General features: G+C 57.7%; 3 protein-coding genes across 3 annotated transcripts; 2 read left to right on the top strand and 1 right to left on the bottom strand.

Annotated features, from left to right (window-relative positions):
- Positions 1-1,139: 1,139 nt before the first annotated feature.
- Positions 1,140-4,476, bottom strand: SPRG_06902 (hypothetical protein). The gene is made up of 2 exons (XM_012346364.1): positions 4,361-4,476; positions 1,140-4,263 (listed from the first exon to the last, which is right to left on the bottom strand). The coding sequence occupies exons 1-2, from the start codon at positions 4,448-4,450 to the stop codon at positions 1,219-1,221; spliced, it is 3,135 nt and encodes a 1,044-aa protein (XP_012201754.1). The 5' UTR covers positions 4,451-4,476; the 3' UTR covers positions 1,140-1,218.
- A 4,748-nt stretch (positions 4,477-9,224) lies between these two features.
- SPRG_06901 (hypothetical protein) lies at positions 9,225-10,568 on the top strand (the record flags this gene model as incomplete). Its single annotated transcript, XM_012346363.1, has 5 exons — positions 9,225-9,242; positions 9,287-9,756; positions 9,801-10,088; positions 10,136-10,317; positions 10,388-10,568. Exons 1-5 carry the CDS (start codon positions 9,230-9,232, stop codon positions 10,566-10,568), a joined length of 1,134 nt encoding a protein of 377 aa, XP_012201753.1. The 5' UTR covers positions 9,225-9,229.
- Positions 10,569-10,713: 145 nt separating this feature from the next.
- Positions 10,714-11,366, top strand: SPRG_06900 (hypothetical protein; the record flags this gene model as incomplete). The annotated part of the gene is made up of 3 exons (XM_012346362.1): positions 10,714-10,959; positions 11,005-11,160; positions 11,214-11,366. 3 exons carry the CDS (start codon positions 10,714-10,716, stop codon positions 11,364-11,366), a joined length of 555 nt encoding a protein of 184 aa, XP_012201752.1.
- Positions 11,367-11,410: the final 44 nt, after the last annotated feature.

Raw genomic sequence — 11,410 nt, 5'->3', positions numbered from 1 at the left:
GTATGGTCGCATCGCGGAGTAGCTTGTTTCCAAAATTCGAGTTTTTATGTGGTCGACGACGCACGGTGGCATGTTCCCTTCCATCTTGCATGCTTCCATGCTTTTGTCGCGCCAACCATCGTTCGTTATCAGGCAACGCAGCCGTCGCACCTGCTATCACTGGTGGTTCGATTGGCTTCCCATACAGTGTCCAAAGAGCTGCAATACACTGTAATGAAACGCTGTGGCCAGTTGCGCCTGTCGGACGCCCGCCCTCTTCTGAATGCCGACCCTCTTTTCGCGTGCGTCATGGGAGGCAATAATCAGAACTGTCGACTTGGCAATCGAGCGCATCGAATTGCCTCATACATCAAGGCCCGTGCCTCTTCCGTTGCCAACATGCCTGCTTTTCGTGTGGAGGTCAAGCCAGCTTCTACACTGTAGACCAACTAAGAGGACACGAAGAGGTAGAGCAAGCAGCCAGACACTATCAAGGCATCACGACAGATAAAAATTCACACGTCAAGATTGTGGTAGCACCTGCCCGGGTTGTGTTGCAGTATGCACGACAACTGCAACGTGCCCTCGGGTTTGTATTGTATCACATGCGGCTATCCGCTCGATTGGATTTCTAAGACGGATCTACTATCCGCTTCAGTATTGGATTGGATACGTCGCTTGCCAACATTGTGCACCATGAAGGCGACGTGAGGTTCGATGTGGCGGCCTCACAAACACAATTGTTCAATGTTCCCTTGCTGAGACGCTGTCAGACCTCGTGATACACGCGCATGATTCGCAGCCAAAATCGTCTTGGCAACGATGCTCGTGCCAAAGCAAACCGAGAGAAAGGTTTTCTTGGTGGCTGTTGCTGGGATTGCAGGCCGGAGCAACTGCCACGTCATCCCGAAACCGTCGGCACATCCCGTTTGTATCAGTGTATCAAGTTGTCACGGCAAGCAACAGCCATCATCTCCAGCAGCAGCGGCGCATCACTTGGTCGACGACCATCTCGAACGCATTGATCACACCACGTATTCACTCCCGGCATCATCGCAGACCCAGCCGAATTCCCCAGCTGGGCAGCGAGGAGCCAAGGGTGCGCATCGCCTCCAGTACGTCAAGCCACGCTGTGCTTGTCAAAGCTCGTCGAAGTCCACTCGGAAAGAAGATAACTATATATCCATATATTACGAGCGCGTGGTTTCCAGCACAAACGAGGAGGATACGACCTCATCTTTACAAGGTGGTGACACCGGCGCGGACACCGCCGCGGATGAGGAGGTCGGCCATCTCTTCGCGGTGGGCGAGGTTGGACGCACCAAGCTCGCCGACGAGCGCCTGCACCTTCTTCTCCTGCTTGAGGTACGAGACGGCAATGTTGGCGAGGTTGCTCTCCGGAAGCGTCTCGACGTACTGGAGGCCCTCGCGGTACACAATCTTACTGGCGAGGCCCGCCGCGACAATGCACTTGATGTACGCAAGTGGCACCTGGGCGTTGACGCGGTCGAGAGCCACGGCGCGGAGCTTGGCCGGCAAGTGCTCGGCGATGAGCGAGTCGAGGAGCTCGCGGTTGTCCTCGGCGATGTTGTCAAAGTTGGCCAAGATCGAGTCGTGGAGGCGCGTGATGGCGCGCGAGATGCGCTCCGACGACGGCGGGAGCGCCGCGTTCGGGTTCTGCTTGTACTCGCGGAAGAGAAGCTCGGCTTCGACGAGCGCGAGCTGGCGCAGCTTCTTGACGACATCGTCGACGAGCTCGTCCTTGATGTCGAGGAACTCCTGGGGCTCGAGGAGCATCGACGAGACGATCTCGTACGACGAGCAAATGACACCGCACTTGTTGGCCGACGAGTCCTTGACAATGACGACACCAGCGTTGTCAAAGAGGAGCTGGCGGGCTTCCGGCGTCGTAAAGAGGTTGGCACCCTCGACAATCAACGGCGACGACGCCTTCCCGGTCGCCGGGTCGAGGTACTCGCGCCAGTTGTGCTCGTTGATCGTGTTGGGGCGGCCACCGGCAGGGATGAAGAGGTCCGACTTGACGCGGTTGTGGAGCGAGTTGCGCGCACGGATGCCTTCCGGCGTATCCGCCAGGATGACGTCGCCCTTCTTGGACGCGTCAAACTTGGAGAGCGGGAGCGACTCGTCGACGAGGCGAAGGAGCTCGTCCATGTCGATGCCTTCCGGCGACTCGACCGTCGCCGTGCCGTCGCAGATGCCGACAACGCGGAAGTTGGAGCCGTAGTCGCGGGCAAGGATCTTGATGATGTTGCCGGCCACGTCACCGTCCGTACCACCGGTAATCTTGACCGTGAACGGCTGCTTCTTCGGGTCAATGTTCTGCGAACGAAGCGCGACATCGGCAAAGACAGCGACACCCTCCGACGTCACGCCGTACACCTTGTGGTTGATACCGACGTCGGGCTTGGACGAGATGAACGCACGCGGAATCGGGTACCCGCGGTACGCCGCGCGCTTGGTCATCCACGTAATGTCATCCGGAATGATGTTCTCGTCCGGGCCGAGGTAGATGAGCTCGTCCTTGCCGTAAAAGTCGACGACCTGGCTCTTGACCGCCTCGTCCGTCGTGTTGAGGTCGAGAAGCGCGTCCGAGAAGGCCTTGACGCTCTTGCGGATGATAAAGTTCTTGGTCACCGGGTCGTTGTACACGTGCGGCTCGACGAGCACGACGGCCTTGGAGCCGCCTTCGGGGATATCCTTGTTCTTGAGCTGCTGGGCAAACGCGAGGTTGTACGCCTCGTTGTACTGGCGCGCGCTCTCGAGCGCATGCGCATCGGCCGACGGCGGCGACACGACGCGGAGACCACCGCGGGCAATGTCGCGGAAGCGGACGTGGAAGCCCTTGAACTTGCGGCCGTTGATGAAGAAGACGCCGTACGGCGACTCCTTGCCGACCGTGCCGTAGCCGAGGACCGACGGGTCCATGCGGAGCGCGAGCGCATAACGGTGCTTGACGTAGCGGTTCGTGCGAAGCGTGGCGCCAACCGCGTCCACCATCGTGTTGAGGAGGCGGATCGTGTCCTCGGCCTCGACGTTGCGGCGGATCTCGACCTTGATGGCCTCGCGGCGCGTGTTGAACTCGTCCGACGACATCTTCTTGGGCGCGTTCGGGTCAAAGCGCTCGAGGAAGAGGTCGGCGATCTGGGCCGCAAGACCGACGTGCTGCGGCTGGTTGAGCACTTCGAGGATGCGCGGGAGCGAGTACGCATACGGGTCGACCTTGGCGAGCATACCGTGGAGCATGTGGGCGTACGTCGTGATGATCTCGGCGTGCGAGATCGAGACGTTCTTGTGCTTGAGCGCCATGTTGAGCGGGCGGTCGTCGAGCCACTTGAGGTACTTGAGGTCGGCCGCAATCTCCTTCCAGTCGAGCTTGACGTTCGCGCGGTGGTCTTCCTCGCTCGGCGAGACAAGGATGCGGACCATCGAGACCGTACCGTTGCCCGACTTGCGGTCGTCGACCACGTCCAAGTGCGCGCGGCGAATGTTGAGGTTCTTGAGGCTCAAGTAGGTCGCCGCACGCTGGAGCGTGTGCTTGGTGAGCACGTTCGAGCACGCCATCGTGAGCATCGTCTGCGGCACCTGGCCACCCGCGAGCTTGTTCTCCTTGTCCTTGTGCTCCCAGCCGTGCTCGACGTCGACGACGACGCCTTCCGTGCCACGGACGCGGTTGAAGAGCGCCATCTGCGACGCGAGGCGGCGCGGGTTGCTGTACTGGATGTACATGGTGTTGCACATGGACGCAAACTCGTCGACGGCAGCGGGCTCAAAGTAGTGGGCAGCCGCGGGGATACCTTCGTCACCCTTGTGCTTGCCGTCCTGGATCTCCTTGCAGAAGGCCTGGAGCGACGAGAGCGCCGCCTTCTCCTCCGGCGTCGCGTTGCGGAACGGCTCCTGGCGACCAAAGCGGAACACGTCGAGCGCCAACGTGTCATCCAGCGACGAGAAGATCTTGACGCGCGCCAATTGACCGATCGACGGGTCGTTCGGGAGCTGCTCAATGATCTTGGAGAGCATGCCCGGGTACTGCTCGCCCGTGCGGATGTACGAGTAGACCTTCTTGTCCGGCGAGCTCAAGAGGATCTCGGGCTGCTGCGCGTTCACGAGCGACGTGATCGCGTTCAAGTGGTGCAGGCGGTCTTCCTTCGTGATGGCGCGGAAGTAGGCCGCCGGCATGTTCTCGAGGAACCATGGCACCGTCTTGGCCGCGGTCTCCTTCTGAAGCGACTGCAGCGACTCGGTCAAGTCGTCCTTGGATTCCGCCTACACCATCGAGCCCATGAGCATGCTGCATATCAATCGATTCCGGGCGATCGATGCATGCTGCATCGCGCCATCCTCCGCATGGAGCTGGACATACCGCCGACGAGAACGGGCGGGCCGCGCTGGCGGGCGCGACGAGCGAGCGGAGCGAGGCCGCGGGCGTCTTGGTCGAGATGCGCTGCAACATCTTGGGGTCGGGGAGCCAAACAAAAAATGACTGGGAGCTTTTTCCTCCGCGCCCCTCGTTGCGTTGGACGGTATTTTAATGCGTCTGCCTACAAAAACCAAGCGAACATAAAGATATGGCATTTAAAACGACCCCTCGCGACCGTTTGGCCCGCTGCCGGTATCTTTTTGGCCAATCAGGGGCGCGCGCCGGGATCTTTTTGGCCAATCAAGTGCGAGAGCGAAGTTCGAAGTTGCGTTTGGGCCTTTGGCGCTGCCCTCGTAAACGCACCGTGTCACTGTCAACAGGTGCATGCGCGAGGTTCAACCAAGCGCCGTCGTCGCATGGGCCCACAGCTTGTCGGACCGAGAGCTTGTGAGAGAACGAAATGCTCCTACGAGCTCCTCGTCGGTTTCTCTGCTACTGTGTCATAGTCGGAGCTGCGCGTGGAGTGGGCGCAGAAACAGGCGAAGACGGGCGCACGGTTGAAGAAAGGCCGCGTGCGTGAGACGCTACGTGGAGGCGCCATGGGTGGCGAGGGACATGTGACGCTGAAATCTTCGCTCGTCACTTGGCCAGCAGCCATTACAGCGCGGGTTTCCTGGTGCGTGATTGGATCGCTGGGCAAAACCTGTGAATATTAATATTAGCAAGGCGATGCCAACTTCAAGCCACTGTGGCTGAAACGAAGGGACGCCGACTGCCGTGCAACGCTGGCCGATGGGGAGCGACGACTGCATGGCTTCGTACCATGTACTACTACTATTCGACCGACGGCCTGGAAATGGCCAAGCTCGGGGTATGACGCCTACGATTACGATTAATGGTGTTATGGTCATGGACAGGATCGGGCTCCGGAAATGGACTTTTTTCTGGTGCAACGATTACACGTAGGTAGAATATAATATCGCTGGGTATATATATCTACTGACTGCAGCGACGACGACTGCACAAACAGGCGCTCGTTCACTTTGGTTCGTTTGGCGCCACATCGAATTGGGCAATCACGACCGCGGCCGCCGTGGCGCCAATCACATGTGACTGTCCAGATTCCCTATTTCTGATTGGCGCGTTTTCGCCAATCAAACATTCCCATCACCTGCGATTGGCAGGGACATCCGAAGTTCGAAGGCTGGAGCTTGAAGTTGGCGCGTTGAAGTTGGCGAGGAAGTCCTTGTCACAAGGCACGGGCCAAAAAGATCAAGACCGGACGAACCCCTCGAGGCAACTGCTGCATCCACGATGCGTCGAGTGCGATGCATCACCGCACTGGTGCCAGTCCTCGATCTACGCAGATCTATAAGCACCAATGCGTCGCGAGCTCGAAGGAAGCGGCGAAATCGGCCAAGTGGCGCAGGCAGCCCGGTGCACGGCAGGAACGACAGCCTTGGCGGCCGCGCGGCACGGCCCACACTCGTGAGCCGGGGACCTTTGTGGTCCTTCTCGACGCCGCTCGCAGTCGCCTACGCGCATGATCCATGCTGCCGAGTGCTGCGATCTCGACGATAGCTCGACGATATACGGCCGCCATCGCGTGCAAAGGCTCCACTTCTACTGGTGTACTTGGGTGCCGCGACATTGATGCTACTAGAATGGTCTTTGAACCGCCTTCTAGAGCAGCAACGCAAGTAGCGATCGAGCATGTCAACGCTGTGATCGCCTTCGTTGATGGAAGAGCGCCATAGAGGTAGCTTGCTGGATGATCCAAAAGCAAGCGTGTCGTAGTAGTACGGAGAGCTGCAGGACGACTTTGGTGGTCGATGGCTTGTATGCCTCGTTGACACTGACTGGCGAATCTCGACATGACAGCTTTGAATTCTTCGGAGGCTATGCGCCGGGATGCAGCCCGCGATCGCCGGCGCCATCAACGTCGTCTTCGTCAACATGACGTTAATAGCACGTTGCGAATCATAGCTCCAGCGCCACCGACCCAGTTTGCAGCGCTGGAGTGAGTTTGCTCGAGGGTGCATAAATTCAATCGTTAATTATGTACTCTTGGTTTGCTACATGCCTCCTTTGTTCGTACGCCGCCATGCGCCAAACGACGTGCAGCGAAGAAAGAGATACCAAATGGGACGAGCTCGTACACAGATTCTACTCGCGGTAGCTCGCATCGAGCTAAAGCGATCGCTCGGCATATGTAGCAATATATATATGAACGTGTTTCGCGTTAACGTTATCTTGGTTGTTGCAAAGAGTTCGCCTACGTAGAGACTAGCAATTTCCTAATTCTTCATTCGCTCGCCGAGTCATGGCTGCGGCGGGTGCATCTTGCTCTTCTCTAGTCGCCCTGGCGCTTGCGGCCGCGCGTTCGGCTCATGACGACAAGCTCCATTCAGACTTCCCAGGCGACGCGATCGGCGGCAGAGCTACGCAGCTTGTTGAGGTCATCCAGAGACGCCAGCGACAGAGGTGGCGTCAGAGACTCATACTAGTATGTGGAATTGGAGTAGAATCCAAAGAGTCCCAAGTGGTCGGGCTTCCAGGTCGATGTTCGATGTGGTATGTCTGTTTCACAGGAGACGACGACACGAAGAGCTGCTACACTACACTCAAGACAAAGACGCGAGGACGAACCCTACGGAGCGCATTGCGGTGGATCTCGATTGGGCAACGCGTGTGCTGTGTGCTACCTTGGGTTTCAAGGGCTGTATGTTAGTGACTGACACTCGCTTCGTCCACATCACTCGCTCACCGGACTTGCATCGGCGTCCTGCTCGTCTCTAGTCGCATGGAAAATACGATGCGGCCACGGAGAGACTCGAATCGTGTACCGCGATGGCACTTTGATGTGGCGACTATGGTCCCTTCAACGATGTCACGTCATCAGAAGTACTAGTAGGCTCGATTGTATTTGAGTTGCTCTCGTGTGGCGCGAAAGCAACTTTGATTCGCATGCAATGACCCGAACTCTAGCGTGCCCATGATGGACTTGCCACGTCCCATTAGGCATCTCTAATGATTAGTTACTAAAGTTTTGTGGTGTCAATGGCGCTTTGAAATGGCATTGTCCACGCAAACATAGCCGGACCCTTGGAGATGCTTCCTCTTCGATTTGCAGTAGCAACACGAGCCGAGACGCAACACCGTGCGTGCTCAAGCTGCTGTGTCTGTAGTCCACCAACACAGTGATGTGGCTTACTTCCAACTATGCTGCCTCCTGGATGGGTTCGATGATCTTCGTTGTTGACTGTGAAGTAGGTCGTCTATTTAAGTAATGATGTCGGACTTTTTGTTGTTGTGCGCACTCGGTTGAGAGACGTGATTTAGGTAAACGGAGAGAGGAGCGCGATCCGCGGAACAAGATGCCGGCGCGGCCACTTGTGTTGGGCGACGAGCCGGAGACGCCGACGAAGATCGGGCTCCTCGGGCTTTTGAACAAGGCTGAGGTGCAGGTGCAGTTGAGCGACACGCGCCACCTTGATGGCAATCGTCCATGAACTTGGCAGCGGTAGGCCGTAGCGAAAGACGCGATCGATCGCTCCGGACATCGTTGGTCTTTATTTTACGCCTTGTACCATCACATGACGTGGCACGCCCATGGACCAGAAGCGTTACAAAAATATCTCGTACCGACACTCTGCGAAGGTCATTCCTTCCTACAGGGATCGACAAATATTTCGTTAGGAGAGAAGAGCGTGAACGATGTACACGGTTGTTGCACGCACACTGACAATTCGCAAGGTACCGGTCTCTTCTAGTAACAATGGAGCGCTTCATTGAAAACACCTCATGGCACGCTTTCTCGTGGGATCATCGCAGTGTTCCACCACCACAGCCATCCTGCGCCACGGTTCTTATCTGTCTTGAAACACGACCGAGTAGTAGTAGTAGTACAATGTATCGCAATCGACTCGTGACTCGCTAGTTCGTTTCCGTTCGGACTTTTGTCACCTGTTTATGGCCACGGTGGGGGTCGTGATCGCGTTGTGGTACTAGTACTATGTACAGTGTCTGTCACAAGCACCGCGGAGTCCACGGCGACGACCTCTACCACTCTGCATTGCAGACGAGCCATGCCGTGCGTGCCCTCTTCCCGCACGTTGCCACTTCTCGTGTTTTTCCAGATTTCGTCAACAGCACATCTTGAGTTTTGGACCGCTATCTATCCTAGTGCACCTGCTTGTACACTCTGTCTACGCAAGACAATCATCGCGTCGATGCCGAGCCGTCCGATAACATCATCTTTGATTATCTTTGTCCACGTACACCATGTCTCGGAACTCAAAAGGCATCAACACATTGATAATGCCCTACCAACTATGTACGCTTGATATTGCTTGGATGCAGTGTCAAGGTAGAGACATCGCTCGAGACGGATGTTGGCTAATGCTGCCCTATATCGTGGTCCAACCGAAGTCGCTGCGAATCTGCGGCTCGCTCGAATCGCTCGTTGAAGACGCCATGTGTGATCACGCCAGGTGGGTGATGCCGACTGTCGCCAACCACATCACTCATCCATCGCGATGCGCCCACGCAAGAACGAAAGCGAAGCTTCTTCGTCCAAGGTGTGCGGTCCGCGAGCCAGCGCTCCGCCCACAACTGCGTGTCTAACAAGAGAATGAAAACGAAACTTTTCAGAATGTTGGTGTTGATGGCCAGCGGGGCGCGCGGGAAACGTTACGAAAACGAGTTGCGCGCCCAATTTGCCACGTGGCCGCTCCTTCCAGGTGCCGACGCGACTACAAATGCCGAGTCGAAGAGCTTGTAAAGTAATAGCTCAACGTCGAATGTTGGTGCCAACTAGAATGACTGTCATTGCACCACTGGATCGGGTTCATAGTGCAAATGTCGACGGGCATGCCACCAGCAGGTACCGGTCGTCTGCACGTGGCACGACCTGCTCACGGCGACTAGGAACGACGCTTACCAGTGCGAGTGCGACGATGGACGATGCTTTCTTGGGCCGCGATGACGCCTTGACGTCTCTCTTGCTCGATGATGCGTTCGCCTCGACCGCCGACGCGTTCGCCGACGATATGTTCCTTTCCGAGTGCTTCTTTCCACCCGCCAATGAACACAATGACGCGTCGCCCAAGACGACGCGTCGACAGGTGCGTGACCGCCGGCACCGCGCCAAGATAAAGTCGGAGCTCGACACGCTCCGGGAGACCGCCGCGTCGCTCACGCAGCGCCTCGAGGCGCTCCAGACGACGCAGCTGCACCAAGACGAAGCATCGTCCGCGTGGCAGCAGCGCGCGCGCCGGCAAGCGACGCAGCTCCAGCGCTCGATTTTGGAAAACCACAAGTTGCGCCAAGCCGTGACCGGCCAGCTCTCGATGGCCCACGCCTTTCAACGCATCGTTGCCAAGCGCCCGCGCCACCCGGTATGTTCGTCTGCATCAACCCATGCTGACGCGATCGTACGTAGGAGCTGCAAGGCGACAGGACACTGCCGTTCTACAGCCTTATGCACGCGCCGTGTCGACGGACGAGCTTGCGCGCGCTCGTGACACGGGAAGTGTCGTCGCTCAACACGACGCTGCTGCGCTTTGGCCTCCTCGATGGCCCGATGCGCTGCGAGGTCGTGCGGCGCGATAGCATCTCGGGCGCCGTCGAGATTGTCTACAGCCGACCGGTGGCCCTCTCCGCCTCGGCGGCGGTCACGGCGCTCTGGCAGCGCTTGTGTGGCAAGGTGGCAGGCTGCCGCGACTACACGGTACAAGAGGACTAGAAGGAATTGGACGCCTTATCACATCTGGTTAGAGTCTGGAAGAATTCGAAGACGATCTCGGCTACGCGAAATACGCAACATCAGTTTTTGAGAGCCGCCTCGCGCTGCTACGCACTGCACTCGACGGGCATAGCGTGCTGGTCTGGCGCTCGATCCTCGAAGACGACCGTTTTCCCCTCGGCGACGACACGATTCATGACAACTCGAGCGGCTGGTATGGACTCGCATCACAAATGCATCCTTGCTTGAAGACAACTTGGCTGATGGCCCTTTGGATCGTGTAGGCTGCGGATCGAGAGCGTGACGGCCGCGACGTGTCATGTGACAATGGCCGTGCACTCGCTCGCCCCGCCGGACGCGAGTGCTTCGCCGCATGTGCACCTCGCCCACACGATCGAGACGTACCAAGTGCGTCGCGTCGACGGCCTCTTTGACGCGCTGCAGGTGCCGACCGAGCTGCTGTAGTCGTTTGTAGTTGGTTCATCGTTCGTCGAATCCAAAAAAGCCTCGTTGATGGCGTCCATATATATATATAGTCTAGTCGATGGTTTCTTCCGATGATTGGGACTCGAAGGGCATAATTTTAGCTTTGAGACGACGACCTGGACCGATGGCGGTCGCATCAACGTACTCGGGCTGGGTCAAGGAGCTCGAAGCCTTCAAGCCTACGACGAGCGACGAAGACGACGACGACGACGACGACGATGCCCGGGTCGAAGCGATCGCGGCCGAGTACGCACGCCCCCGGCGGGGACACTCGTCGCAGCTGGACGAGATCAAGCAAGAAATGAAGCTTCTCAATTGGCACAAGCTCGCCAACGAAGCCGCGCTCAAGGCCGCGCTCATCAAGACGAAAGTCTCTCGCTCGCCAACCTATTTCCCTGATCTCATCCACCTCTAGAAACTCAAGCGCGAAGACTTGCGCGTGGCGGCGATCGTCGACGCCGACGAGCGACACGAGCGGCGGCAGCAGATCGAAGAAGAGGAAAACATGAAGCCGCTCGAGGTCACGGCCGAGTTTATCCGACAGTACGAAGCCGACGAGCGCCGGGAAGAAGTACATTGTCTTCTTGTCCATTCTGTCTCTTACAAAATTTCACTCGGGTGTAGATGCGTCTTGAAAACAAGGTGGCGCGCCATATCAACTGCTTGCGGAAACTCAAGGGCATGCTCGCCGAGCGAGAAGAGCTCCGAGCGCGCCACTTGCGCTACCGCGACGGCCGCGCGGCCCTCGAGCGCAAGCTAGCTGGCGTACGACGTTGATGCACCACTTCACAAAGGATCACTCGTGTCTCTACCTGAGACTC

The sequence above is a fragment of the Saprolegnia parasitica genome (genome assembly GCF_000151545.1).
Source record: "Saprolegnia parasitica CBS 223.65 unplaced genomic scaffold supercont2.28, whole genome shotgun sequence".
NCBI classification, from domain to species: Eukaryota; Oomycota; class Saprolegniomycetes; order Saprolegniales; family Saprolegniaceae; genus Saprolegnia; species Saprolegnia parasitica.
Note: the sequence above shows the minus strand (reverse complement) of the source record. Positions and strands in the feature narration are given on the sequence as shown.